The 13652-nt window shown below is 37.5% G+C and overlaps 1 protein-coding gene across 8 annotated transcripts; it reads left to right on the top strand.

Moving 5' to 3' along the window:
* Positions 1 to 1138: 1138 nt before the first annotated feature.
* On the top strand, positions 1139 to 13211 carry LOC121961804 (placenta-specific gene 8 protein-like). 8 transcript variants are annotated; one of them, XM_088073922.1, is made up of 6 exons: positions 1139 to 1256; positions 2555 to 2619; positions 2736 to 2825; positions 3737 to 3857; positions 4021 to 4175; positions 12450 to 13211. In XM_088073922.1, exons 4-6 carry the CDS (start codon positions 3743 to 3745, stop codon positions 12615 to 12617), a joined length of 438 nt encoding a protein of 145 aa, XP_087930048.1. In that variant the 5' UTR covers positions 1139 to 1256; positions 2555 to 2619; positions 2736 to 2825; positions 3737 to 3742; the 3' UTR covers positions 12618 to 13211. The 8 variants fall into 8 exon arrangements, with proteins under 8 accessions (XP_087930048.1, XP_087930049.1, XP_087930050.1 ...); XM_088073924.1 differs by lacking the exon at positions 1139 to 1256 and adding an exon at positions 1650 to 1777; XM_088073921.1 differs by lacking the exon at positions 1139 to 1256 and adding an exon at positions 1659 to 1801.
* Positions 13212 to 13652: the final 441 nt, after the last annotated feature.

The raw sequence follows: 13652 nt of genomic DNA, 5'->3' as shown, positions 1-13652 counted from the left end.
TGGTCCCTGTGGTCTAGACCAGCTGTTAGTGGTCCATACTTGGTCCTATTTAACCTCACACCTCCTCTGTCCTATGTCCCCTTCTCTATTCTCTCTCCTTTGGCTTCGTGGTTCAATATTTTAGGTGTCAGTGCATTGTTTTTGTTGTTATTAACTGACAGAGACACTACTGTTAATTGTAGACCAACCTATATTTTATTACTCTCAGTCAGAGGCGTGGGCTGGAGTCATATGACTTGGACTCGATTCAGACTCCGAGTTAAAGATTTGGTGACTTTAAACCTGACTTGACAAAATCAAAAAAGACTTGCATTGTCTAACTTTGTTCAGTTTGAAGTTGCACAAAGAGCAGTAATTTAAGACATAAATCAGCATTCTTTAGTTAGCAGCTTAAATTAGCTTAAGTTTTTAATAAATAAATGCATATTTTAAAAAGCTTTTATCCTTTTTGTAAATTTAAAATGGCAGAGTGCTTTATTTGCTGAGGACTTCAAACTCAAAGTTTTCGAACCTGGGAGTTGTTAGTGCTGACTTGGGACTTGAGTGTAAAGACTTGAGACTTGTGGAAAAACAATAACTTGGTCCCACCTCTGTTTTCAGTGAGTGTGCACATTATGACTTGTTAGGGACTCAAAACTCATAGTTTAGGATTTGGATCTTGACTTGAGACTCGGATGTTAAGACTTAAAACTTACATGTGACTTGGTCCCACCTTTGCTTCTAATCATTTGAGCAAAATTTGACTTGTTTTGGACTTGAAGCTGCCTGTCTTGACTTGTGACTTGAGCCTTAAGACTTTAGACTTACTTGTAAGTTGCAATACCAAGACTTGGCCCCCTCCTCTGCTCTCTGATAAAATACAGTTTTGGGAAAGTGCTCTGTGATGACATTATGTGATATCTTGTAGTTCTTGCTCATCTGTTACAGATCAGGAGTGCTCAATGGTGTGACACTGAAACCAAAACTTGAAAAAGAAATACAAATCCTTTGATAGTGCACTAAGATTAATGGTGTCTCACTGTGGTATCTGGAAGAAAAATCAAAATACTGCAGATCAGCAGAGTTAACTGTCATGGGAACACTGCGCCTTGTTTACCAACCTTAGCTGGCAGTTTCATGTTTACACCAAAACACTAAAGTCGTGCAAAGAGCGCACAAGTGAAAGTCAAAGTGTGAGAGGACACAGAAGGTCCACAGTCGATAACAAAACTGTGTCCAGTACTTTGCTTTCCTCGGACTTTGAAACCCTTAAACGGGTAAGTCATCTATGCTTTATCTAAACAAACCTGGTGATATATTTTCAGTTATACATCACTGATGCGAATCATTGTTCAGAGGAGGGCAGGCTGGCTCTAAGCCAAACATGCTCCAGTGAAATGGACAGCCCCGGTTGACTCTGTGTCCATAGGCGGACTTTACCATTAGGCGAAACAGGTTTCCGCCTGGAGCCCCGGGCGCCAGAAAAAGCTCTCTCTTTATTTATTTTTGCTCATTTTTCAAAAATCCCTTCGCAAAAATAGCATCGGAATGCCTAATTCATCAATAACTCGTGTCTTGTCGGAATCTGCCCCCCCTCTCTCATTTCAGTCGGCACTACATGGACTCTTCCATGATGCGCATCACCCTACTGCGCAGTTGCGTATGCGGAAGTGATTTTAGCGCGCTGAGAATCAAGTCATGTAAACACAACACGGACAGAGAAGACTAGTACAGATAAACTACGAAGCGAAGCTACGAGAGTGGTTTACAGAAAAAGATGAGGAGAGAGAAAGAACAGGTGTTTTTACCAAACCTGCTAAAGGTATTTACCTTTTTCAGAGCAGTGCCGGCGGGACAGCGTCAGCAGACACGACAGCCGAAATGAAAGATGTGATAGCAAGATCTGCTGAAGCCAAAGCTCGCAAAGTTAAGCTTTAGATGCCAAAACGAAGAGATAGGAGATATGAAAACAAACACAGAGAGGAGAGATGAAGACAAAAGCACACACAGAGAGAGAGATAAAACATATAATAGATAGATAGATAGATATACTTTATTGATCTCAAAACTGAGAAATTGGGATGCAGCAGCGCCATGCAGTAAGAACAGAGAATAAAGAGCACACATTATTAATAGAATATAAAGGAATACGCTTAAAAAAAACCTATAAAAAAACTAAGAGACTGTACATATCTACATATATACATGTGTAAAGTGCAGAACAGTATCTGAATAAATAAAAATAAAAATAAAGTCAGCAGTGTAGAGTGACATGGAGCTAAGACCGGAGTTTAAAGCGCAGACAGAGGTGAGTTATTGTACAGGTGGATGGCTTGTGGCAGGATATATATATAATATATAATTCTACATATTTTATATAATAAATAGATATATGAAATGTATTTCTGTAATGTATTTAATAATGTGCCATTTTGCTTTGGCAACAATGTGGCATTAATGTCAATAAAGCTTATTTGAATTTGAATTGGGGGGAGGGGGGGGGTACATTATCAGTACATTATATGTCTCCATAATTGTATAATTTATTGTCATGTGTCATATGCTCACTTTGTAGTTGTCACAAGATACAGTAAAACACAAGACCACGGTCAACCTGCTGCCACCCTCTAAAAAACCAAGGTAAATGATGACATGATTAACACTACATTAGATCGATGTATGTGGGGGGGTGTCCTAAATGACTGCTCAGCCTGGAGCCCCCAAATGGCTATGTTCGCCTCTGTTTGTGTCTCCAGAGCTTAAGAATAACTCAGGTCAGGACAGCCTTGTTTAATCCTTAGTGAGTGAGGGGCGTGGAGGCTCAGAGCGAGCACCTCACTGGTCTGATGAGTCAATCTTTTGACTGAGATAATGATTTTCTGTGGATGATACAAAAAATGCTGCCTTGTATCATGTTTTTTTCTAACTGGTGTTGATATATAAATCTGGCAGATTGCAGAAAGTATTGAAAAAACCCCTCAGTGACATCAAACAATCTTATTGCAGATTAAAATAATATGTTTTCTCAAATACTGTCCTTAAGTACAATTTTAAGGTGTTTGTACTTCACTTGAGTGAACTAATTGAATCCTCTTAATACCTCTAAATGCACTGAGCCAACATTTGTAAGCCTGGAGCCCCGGGCTAAAAAAAGGGATTGTGTGGGATTGTTCTTGGCTTCCATATTGACCCTATGCAAATTGCCCATATGGGTTGGTTTACACAAATGGGACTCAATTAAGATGCCCATTTTGGGCCAATACCCACATGGTACTCAAGTAGTCCTAGCATAACTCATGTGGGGCCCACTTGGGAAAACCCACCCATGTGGGCAATTGGCATGGGACCAATATGGAGTCTGTGTAGGGCCTCTTTTTAAGCCAATTCCCCATACTTTATACCAGTGTACTTCATTGCTTTTAATCAAACTACTCAATAAAACTATCGAAATGCATCTCCGCCCCAATCAGATGCCACATACAGTGCTCCTTGAACAAGAATGCACATGACAAACCAGTATCATACATTAAGTACCCTTTTTTAAAAACCTTTATTTAGGTTTATTTGAAATCACTTTTACTTGTTAAAGAGTACTTTGCGATTATATCCAAGAAAAGAATCTGAATACTGTATCCATCACTGGACAATCTTTCCCAGCCTTACCCAAGTGGTGTGAGTTGTTATTTTTTTTTATGTCTTTATGTTTTATTATTTTATGAGGTGGTATTTCAGTTGTGTTCCTTTTTCTCTTTCATAGTCCTGGATGGCCAACTCAGCAATGCATCGACAGGTGGTCCAGGTCCAGCCGGAGAGCACGGCTGTGGGGTCAGGTCAATGGAGTACTGGCCTATGCGAGTGCTACAAAGACGTGGGAGACTGTAAGTGCCCAAACATGATACAGTATACAGCATAACATGAAATATGATTAAATTTACAGTATATTTAACCATCTGCATTTCCTGAAATGAGGAACCCTTACCATAAAATGTCATGTTTTTGTGGACTAAGTATTAATCTCCAGTACTGTGTGTGTGTGCACAGGTTGCTTTGCCCTGTGCTGCCTCCCAGTGTTTACCTGTAAGGTGACCAGTGCTGTTGGTGCCTGTCCTTGCCTGCCTCTGCTGGACTGTATTAGCTGCGTACCACCGGCCTCTCTCGCCATGAGGGCGTCCGTCAGGGAACGATACGGCATAAAGGTAATGCAGCACAGATTACACTTTAATAAAAAAAAAAAGTAATAAAAAGTATTTTACATAATGCAGTTAAATGCAGTCTTGATAGTGTAATAGATAACTTCATGTTCAAACAGGAATTCCAATAAAATAAACAAAACTAAATGGGGACGACATACCAAAAACACATGCCAGAACTGAATTGCGTTTACACTGTTGCAGTATATTGGCTAGCTGAAAACTATGTCAATATGAGAGTTTACGAAATGCATACTTATACGCTTTCGTTTCTTATTTTACAGTTAATATTAGTAATCATCCGATGTGTATAGACAAATATTGGTACGGTTAACATTTTGGGTTCTACAACAATCCTGTTTTATTGGGTTATAAATCTATACATGCCAATTACGGGCACTGGTTTCACAGCTTTGACTGACATGGCAACTTCCTTTATAATTCTTTTCCAGTGTTGTGACTGGAATCAACTTGTCAGATTCATAGTGTATTTGTTAGTATAACGGCAATAATCGTGCTCCTCTGTTTTCAGTAAATATCCTCCGTCTCCAATTACTTGGAATGAAGCAGTTTCTGCTTGTTTTCCTCGCTGAAGTCAGGACGTGAGATTTAAATTTGTGATTAAATTCCTTCAGTCAAGTGGAGTGGCTCCTGAAGTTGAGATGTCGTGACAAACACCGTCTCGAACAATGCAGCTGAATGAGCACCGCCACACTGTGTCCCCAGCTCAATTACACAGAGCTCCTGGGGCTTTCAATAATTCTGAAGATGGAGACGTTTCACTGATGAAACACAATAACAGCGCACAGGGGAAAAAGATGCAACATCACGTAGGTGCGCCTAATGACACTGCTTATTACTTCAGCAACGCAAACAGTGTCTTGAGTCTATGTTGTGAATTCAGATAAAGGATGCAGTGAAATCAGGACACGTTTATTAAATTAATAAATGTGCGCAAGTGCCATAAATAACTTAATGAATAAACAACAAACTGTTAGTGCCTTTAACATACAGCGAGCTGCTCTGGCTGCCCACCCACTGCCTCGCTACACTGCTGTTAATCCACACTAAACACTCACACACCTGCGTACATGACCACAGATCTCGAGAGACATCAGGTCACCAATCAGTGCACATAACCATTACAAAAACAGATGTTTGACACACACACAGTACATGCCGGGGCCAAGTTGCGAGTTTGATGTTGGATAAGTAGAGCCGGTGGTTTCTGGGACAGTGAAGAGAAGGAGAGATAAGGCAGGAGGTGGGAGTGGTTGGAGGCCAGGCAGGCAGAAGCTGGAGCGCTGCCATCGGAGAGAAGGAGGTGGTTGGTAATGTTGGCTCCTCTGGAGGTGGAGTGGGCTGTGGATCGCTGTCAATACTGCAGAGCACGAGCTAGGAAGGTGCCAGAAGTTCTTATGAAAACAAGTCCAAGCATGTAGGTTGTTAAGAAAGCAAGGCAACAGCTCTCTCATGGGTGGACGGAGGCAATGCTGTAACGGTGTGTACCATGAGAATCAAACTGTGGTTTCAGACAGATTGCTTCAGACGTTTGGATGTGCGTTGAAAGTTCTAGAAAGTGGAAGTGGTGACTTAAAGATGGGGTAGGCAGTTTTTTTTTAGAAATTGGCTGAATTGGAGAATACACCCTCCTCCCACAGCTCTCCCCTCTCTGTTCTATGCCCCTCCAACAAAACACCTAAGGGCATATGTTATCGCTGCATACTGTAACCCAGTGTTTCCCATACATTGATTTATTTAATCTTTTTTTCAATGTAGAGTTGCACCATCACAATATTAAGAGAATTGGCATTGAATGCGAGGCCCCATTTGTGAGCTAAATTGTTTCACCTGCCACGTATTGATTACCTGTATGATCTGGGGATGACCTTCCACACTGTGCAGCCCACAGAGCGTGCTGAATGGCTACCCAGCTAACAGGAAACGTTCCCACAACATTGGCTAATGTTACCTACAAGTTGCAGTATTGTTTAAAAAAAACCATTTTAATCTAATGTTCAAAGAATGTTTTAAGGATGTTTATCATTTCAAGTAATGTTTCTCTGAGGTTAAATGCTGACTAAGACGTAACGTCATAACTGCAACATTCTGAGGATGTTTTGGTGACGTTGAAAGGTGACAGATCATAAAATGTTCTTTTATAATACATTCCTACAATGTTACCTGGGAGCACAGAAAGAACATTTCTAAAGCAAATTTCAGTGATGCCTGAGATTACAGACCTTTTTTTTTCTTTCTTTTATTTTTTATTTTTTCAAAATGTAAAGTCATGTGATATGTTAACAAAAAAAAAAAAAAAACAAAGTTAAAAAAAACAATTTTTAAAAACTTTTTTTTAAATGTTTACAGCGAATAACTTTAAGAGGAATGGTCTGGGAACTAAAAGAAAACTTGCCACTCAAATGTTACTAAAACATTGCATTGGTTGCATTTTACCAGTGTTTTTAGAACCAAAAATTGCTGGCTGGGTAACTTCATGTTAAGCGCTGCCCGAAATAGAGATAAAATTATTTAATAATGTGGCTCTTGTAGACAGTGAAAATTTCATTGGAATGAATGGATTAAATCCTGATATTGAAATGAATGATGTCGGGGGAGTTATGCTGCTCAGATCAATGTATCTGCCATGTCTTTCTCCATGTAGTCAGATGGAAAAAAGTCTTTTTGGGACGCACTCTGTTTGGCCACTACAAAAATTGGCTTGAAATCCTGGCCAGTTCTAGGTCCAGCCTGTGTAACGGCAGCAACAGAAAGTGTTCTGATCCAGGTGGAGACGTGTGGGATCAGGCCCCGAGCACTGGGATGTGTGCTGGGTGATTTTGAGTGTTGCCCTTTGAGAAAGCTGCAGTTTGATGTTAGCTGGCTACATAAACATTAACTGGAATTAGCAGAAGCCGAGGGCTGTTGGCTCCAGTTTACAGAAGGCTAAATTACTAGGAACATTTTCTCTCCATCTTTGAAATGCTTAAGTGATACTGGCATGTTTCATTGGTTTTATATTCAGACTCCCTTGTAGACTTTTCTCGTAAGTCCACCTGACCTTTTTAGGGTTTCTTTGCCATGTAGGCAGTTGTTGCCAGTGGTGGAGCATCACATTTTTCTGCAGGACTTTCTGCCATTGAATCAGTCTTTCACCATTTTGGATGTAAATCTGATGGAAAGTATTCAGCTCAAAGCTCATAGTTCCTAAGAAGGGCCTTAATCCTCTGAGACCTGAGCAAATTGGTTTCATTTCTTTCAAAATATCGGGGAAACGGCAATGAGAAACTTGGCACGAAATGTACAAAAAATTGCAAGGAATTGGTAAAGGGTGACCCCCAAACCCCCACCCCAGAAATGACAAAAATGTACAAAAAACTATTAATAATTATTTTATTATATTTTTAAAATTATGTTACAGGAAAATTGTAGTAAAAAATTGACACATTTGTTTTCAATTTTCAGCACTTTTTTCCAGGTAGTTTTCTTTTTTTTTTTTGTGTGTGCTTATTTTCAGATAATTTTATTGTATTTATTTTTTTAAATTTATTTGCTAAGTTTTTGCTAATAGTTGGGCAATATGTTGTTAACTTGCTTATTGCCTTCTCCCCATGCTTTTGCATGAAATCAAACTAATTGGCTCAGGTTTCGTAGTATTAATTACTTTTGACGGGTGCGATTGCTTGGTTTAGATGAAAGTGAGTGAACTACAAAGTCAGTGATTGCAAATCTTTGAACTAAAGTGAACAAAATGATTTGATTGGCAAAGTGATTTATGGTTTTATTCAGGGTATATTAGTATGTAGAGGTTAGCATGTAGCTCACTGTTGTTCCTAAATCCAGCCTCACAGAGCTGCTGCGTGGCTTACGTCTTGTTTGGTCATCTCTCATAACTTATTTAGGCCCTACGTCATAACTTTACCCCCTTGTTTATTCTATTTTATATTAATTTTAGGCGTATTATTTTTTGATGGCCTTTAAGTTGCATATTTTATTTGTGAACATCTACTAGTACTTTTTTTGATTGTGCAGGCTGTGTGTGTCAGGATATCTTAAACTATCAATCCGAACGTCAGTTGAGACGGCACTTTTCTCCCGTTATTGTTTATTGTGGTAGGAATATATCCGCATGCAAACTTTAAATCCCAGAGCTGCATGTTGCATTCAGACCTGTAATGATGTTCGGGGGCGTCGTGATAATTTTAGTTAATGTCACCCTCCCACATTGAATTCACAAGGGAGGCGGTGCAGGAGAGGGAACATGTGCTTCTGAGCAGATCCCAGGTCTGTTGCTCAAGAGAGACGAGTGTGTGAATCTCAAGGTGTTTATTGTGTTTGCTCTTATGTGGCTGCTTATAACACAGTTGTATCAGAATCAAAAAGCCAGACCTGTAAAGATGCTTGTGGGTGGAGAGATTATTTTATCGGTTATGTCACCTCCAACATGAAATTCACAGATTGTAATGCAACAGTTGATGGTTGTCACGCTCCACTCCACTATTGTACATTGTTAATGTTGCGTTTTGAAAGAATGTTCAGACTTGCCAGCGATGAAGCTAGAGGTAATAGCAATAGTAAGTAATCAAAAGTGACAGAAATTGGTCATTTGGGCTCCAGTGCTGACTCAGAATCATCAAGAACTCACATGCTCAGGCTGCTCTCTCAGACTTTATTGATTTATCAAATCTCACCCACCAACATTTCCATCTTGATATTACTGACAAGCTCTTTATCGTGGTTGCTGTTGCTAAGAGCAAAGACTTGGCTGGAAGAAACTCTCTGTCCTCAGAGGGAGGATATTTACTGAAACAGAGGAGCACGATTATTGCTGTTTTACTGACAAATACACCGTAAATTTGACAAGTTTTCATGTTTTGAACAATTTGTTATTTTTTAATAACATAGTCAGGTTTTAACATTACAACCACATAAACAACCCCCCCCCCAAAAAAACCCCCATATTAACAGATGTTCTTTCTCTCTTTTAAAGTTTCTCTCATAACCACGGTCAGCATCCTAAGGCTACTTCTTATATAAAAGTTATATAATTTGATGGTACTTCAAAAAATCTAGAAAGTGAAAAAAATATATGTATTTTTTGCCAAAATGGCCCAAAAACGACATAGTATAGTATGTCAAAACAGTAAAAAAAAAAGTCAGAAGATTTTATGTTTAAAAAATTCTCAGCATAGTTTATCAAATTAAGTGCAAACAAGTCATATTGTGTAATGTCGAGTAAATGTCACAATTTAGTATCTCCAAAAATAGTGCAAAATGAGTCACTGTATAGTATAGTATATATATATATATATATATATGAGTGAGTAGGACAGACAGGAAGTGAGAGATACACGAGCGTATGTGTATTTTTGTCACTCTTGTGAATGGGTAATGGGTCAAAGACATAACGTGTCCATTTTTGTGTCTGTATCAAATTGATTTAACATCAAATTCTAAATATATACAAATAATATATTAATTCAACCCACCATATCTGAATTATTATGGGTGAATTAATGCTAAAACATGTAAAAATGTAATTCAGTGAAATAGTCAACACTTCACTTTTCTTATTCCATGTTTAAATAAACATGTAAAATACAATAAATTACAAATAGTTTTTCTTGGCAATTTATGATGAGTGTTGGCTATATCATACTAAAAACACAGCATCCTGCTATTTTTTAAAGTAATGACAAGGGGACTTTTGCCCAAAAATGAACTGCTTTAAGAGTCATTCAGTGTAACAAAGTCAGGCAGCCATTATGAAATTATATCAAAAAGTTATAGTCATGTGACAGCCTATGACATCATTAAGAGAGACTCCTGTGAAAGAAAGGTTAGCTCTTCTCTCTTAAATATTACACTTTTCACAATGTGGTTATCCAGGTCACAAAACTGCAGTCATTCAGTGAAATGTCCAGAAAACACTTACACTGATAGATTTTTAAAAATGAACTTTTATCTTGAATAATTGGTGATTGCCTGCAAAATGAACTGAAGTAAAAGTTTCGTCATTCAGTGTAATATTTTGTCATTCAGTGTTACACTTTCTGTTAAACCACAGCATCATCCATTGTATTGAATGACAAATATGTGTATGTATGTCAATTTTAATTTGTTTGCTTACATATGTCTTAAATATAACAAATATTATGATTATTAATGCATTTTTATTTATTCTTTTACAATGCCCTCTGATAAAGGCAGGGTTTCAAGGCACAGGAAAAAATCAAAATCATTTAAATAGAATATTTAAATATTTAGAATATTTTCACCTCTTTATTAGACTGTCAGTTATTGTGAAATGTTGCTGAATCCAAATTAACTTTTTAAAACAATTAAGACATGTAGGTCAGAGTTATTCTTATTCAATATCTGTGTTGCATTTATTTGCTCAGTATTCAGAGATAATAATTTAAAGGTTAAAATTATTGGGGCGCCACAAATGTGTACCTGAAAACCTGGTAGACAGAGTTTTACTAAACTTGGTACAAACTCGGTGCTCTGGGGGAAAGTATAGAGCGCCCCAGGGATGACGTTATTCTCTAGTCTGACCCTGAAGCTAACGTCGCCCTGGTTCCCTCATCAAAAAGGCTATGGGATTTTTCCATTGAATTTTGGATCATTGCCTAAAATAAGCTCTGTGGTAAACATTTATGATACTAACACATTTTGTTCAGTAAGATAATCTTTACAAATGAACACCACTTTTAGGATTTTTGAAGCCTAAATACAATCAGCAGAAGATAAAAGCTAACGTAAGGCTACAAACAAATGACAACACAGTCACATGAATAAATGTCTCCACCACAGCGAGGCTGTAAAGCCGTGTTCGGCCTGAGGACGTTCTGTAGTCTTATTTGGATGCTTGTTAGCAACCGTCTTTTTTAAGACACATTAAAGCTTTAGCGTTAACAGTCGGGGATTTACTGACGTATTTTATCAGAGAACAAAACTGGAAAACCTCTTCAGACTTTCTCTTAACCACAGACCTTATTTCAAACATCCAGCCAAAAACACATTCAAAAAAACAAAACGACTTTGAGACGAGGGAAGCGGAGATGCTAAAATGCAAATGTTTCAGGACTCATTCCTGGGCTCTCTATTAACCACTTTCTGAGGGTTCATAAAGATTAGCGCATGTGGGCGTGGCCTTGTTAGCATTTTGCATTATTATGCCTTTGCTCAAATTACTGTGAGCGAAATGACGTCCCAATGTTTGGAATCAAATTTGGTTCCAATCTGCCTGATGGTAGAATATGAAAAGACTTTTTTTGATAATTATAATCTCTGTGTGTAATGATACAGACAAATACTAACAATGACAATAGTAATGCATTTTTTATGACATTTAGACAAAAACGTCATTCAGAGTAACAAAATGGTCATTCTGTGTAACAGATAATATTTATGTAAAAATGAAAAATATACTTATTTTGACACAAAATTATTGAAATTATCTGGATCAATAATTGAGCAAACTAATTTGATGGTATTTTTTAATGAAATCCAATTCCTAATAAAACTTTTTTAAACAGATTGGATAAAACCCAGTGTTTGTGACTATGCTGCCAAAGTATAAAGGTTTACAATAAAAATTCATAATTTTAGAAGGTTGAATTGTGATTCTCAAAATGTGTATTTTAAATCTAATTGGTGTAGCTATTAACTTGCCTCACATGATTAATTGGTTCTAAGCTGTTGTTACACTGAATGACAAATTTAGTGGGGTGGTTTTATGTAAATCATGTTAAAAATGACTAACAATCATTATTTCAGTTAAAAATAATAAAATTGCACATTTTACATTCCAGTGTACCGTAGAAAGGTGAAATGGTAAAATGTTTCACTTTTAATTTTTTTTAATGCTTGAAAACAAGATTACGTCTTTGACCCACTATACATACATATATATGTATGTGTACATATGCATATACACATACATATATATGCATATACACACGTGTGTGTGTGTGTGTGTGTGTGTATGTATGTACATTCATATATACACACACACACGTGTTTATGATTATTTATGTGTGTAAAATATATATACACACACACACACACACAAACTAAAGATTGTATTCTAACTTACATCAAGTAAAACTGTTAATTACAAAGAGCGTGAGCTCATTTCAAAGTACAATAGGCAAAAGACACACAGATCTGCTTTATGGTATATCAGGAAAAATGTCTTTTTTACACCTAAATGCAAATATTCACCTTTTGTTCGAGCCTCCCACCTGTGTTCAGGCCTCTCTGTGTGTCTTACAGGGGAGTGTGTGGAGTGACTGCCTGTACGGATGCTGCTGCTATCCACTATCTTGGCTCCAGATCTCCAGAGAGCTGAAGAGAAGAGCAGCATCCCACGCCGCCTCCTCCTCCTCCTCCTCGGTCAGATACACAGCTCTGACCTCCCTGCAGGGGGCGCACTTGGTCTAGACACAGTGCAGCACTCCTGCCTTCTGCCGCAGCTTCCCTCCAGTGTACAGGAGTTGATTTAATCACACTTCCTCCAATCTGCAGCCACTCCCTGTTACCTCTGAGAATTCAGCTGGGACAAAATCTTTCCTACAGAGAGAAAAGTTCGGTTATCCCATGACAAAGTAAAAGAAGTACAAAAAATAGAAATTACACCATTAATCAGAAATTACAGGGCTGTTTCTCTTCTTCCACAATTATCCAAAATTCGAAAAAAAATTATTTAGTGACACATGAGATAAAAACAAATTATTTAGAGACAGTAAATTTGGATTCAGGACAAACCACTCAGAAAAAAGTTTGCAGTATAAATCTATCTGTTAAAAGCATTTGACACAATAAATCATTAAAATATTAATCTATAAACTTGAATTGTTTCGGATCAGGGGTGTAGTAGTCAGTTGAGTAAGAGGCTATGTCAAAAACAGGCAGCAATTTGTGATTCATTTGGGAAAATCAAAATCTGAATGTTTCTTACACAGATTTATAAATAAATAGAAATGTGGCAAGGTGTAAATATGCAGAATTGTTTGTAAATAAATATATTCACGTGGGTATGTGAGTATACTTATATCTAGTCTATGAATACTTTGATCTTCTTAACGACATCTCATTTACAACAAAGATACACTTCACTGAGATATAATATTAAGCGAAAACACTTTTCTGGCCAGTACTGAATTTTGTGGATCAGAAATAGAAAGAGAGACATTTGGTCAGATACTACGTGAAGCATCATGTTAAAAAAGACATAATATACCGTGACTTCTTTTTAAATGTCAAACTACGTTATGAGGTTTGAGGTATGACATACCAATTTTACTTTGAAAATCATAGACTGCACTATGACATTTGACTATACTATGGCCATTTAAAAGTGACAATCTGTGCCATGACTTTTAAAAAAAGACATCCGCTACTAGGACTGTTTTACGTTTTCATGACATACGAGAACTTTTTTGCTAATTTATGACACACTTTACTATGAATATTTTT

Source organism: Plectropomus leopardus, chromosome 23, assembly GCF_026936395.1.
Source record: "Plectropomus leopardus strain MGB_pleo_1.0 chromosome 23, ASM2693639v1, whole genome shotgun sequence".
Lineage (NCBI taxonomy): Eukaryota > Metazoa > Chordata > Actinopteri > Perciformes > Serranidae > Plectropomus > Plectropomus leopardus.
This window is presented reverse-complemented; position numbering and strand designations above follow the sequence as displayed.

Bases quoted from the DNA above. Each gene is read 5' to 3' on its own strand.
- LOC121961804 (XM_088073923.1), top strand. From the start codon at position 3,743: ATGGCCAACTCAGCAATGCATCGACAGGTGGTCCAGGTCCAGCCGGAG. The intron at 3,858-4,020 runs GTAAGTGCCCAA...GTGTGTGCACAG, and splicing joins CTACAAAGACGTGGGAGACT to GTTGCTTTGCCCTGTGCTGC. The intron at 4,176-12,449 runs GTAATGCAGCAC...TGTGTCTTACAG, and splicing joins GGGAACGATACGGCATAAAG to GGGAGTGTGTGGAGTGACTG.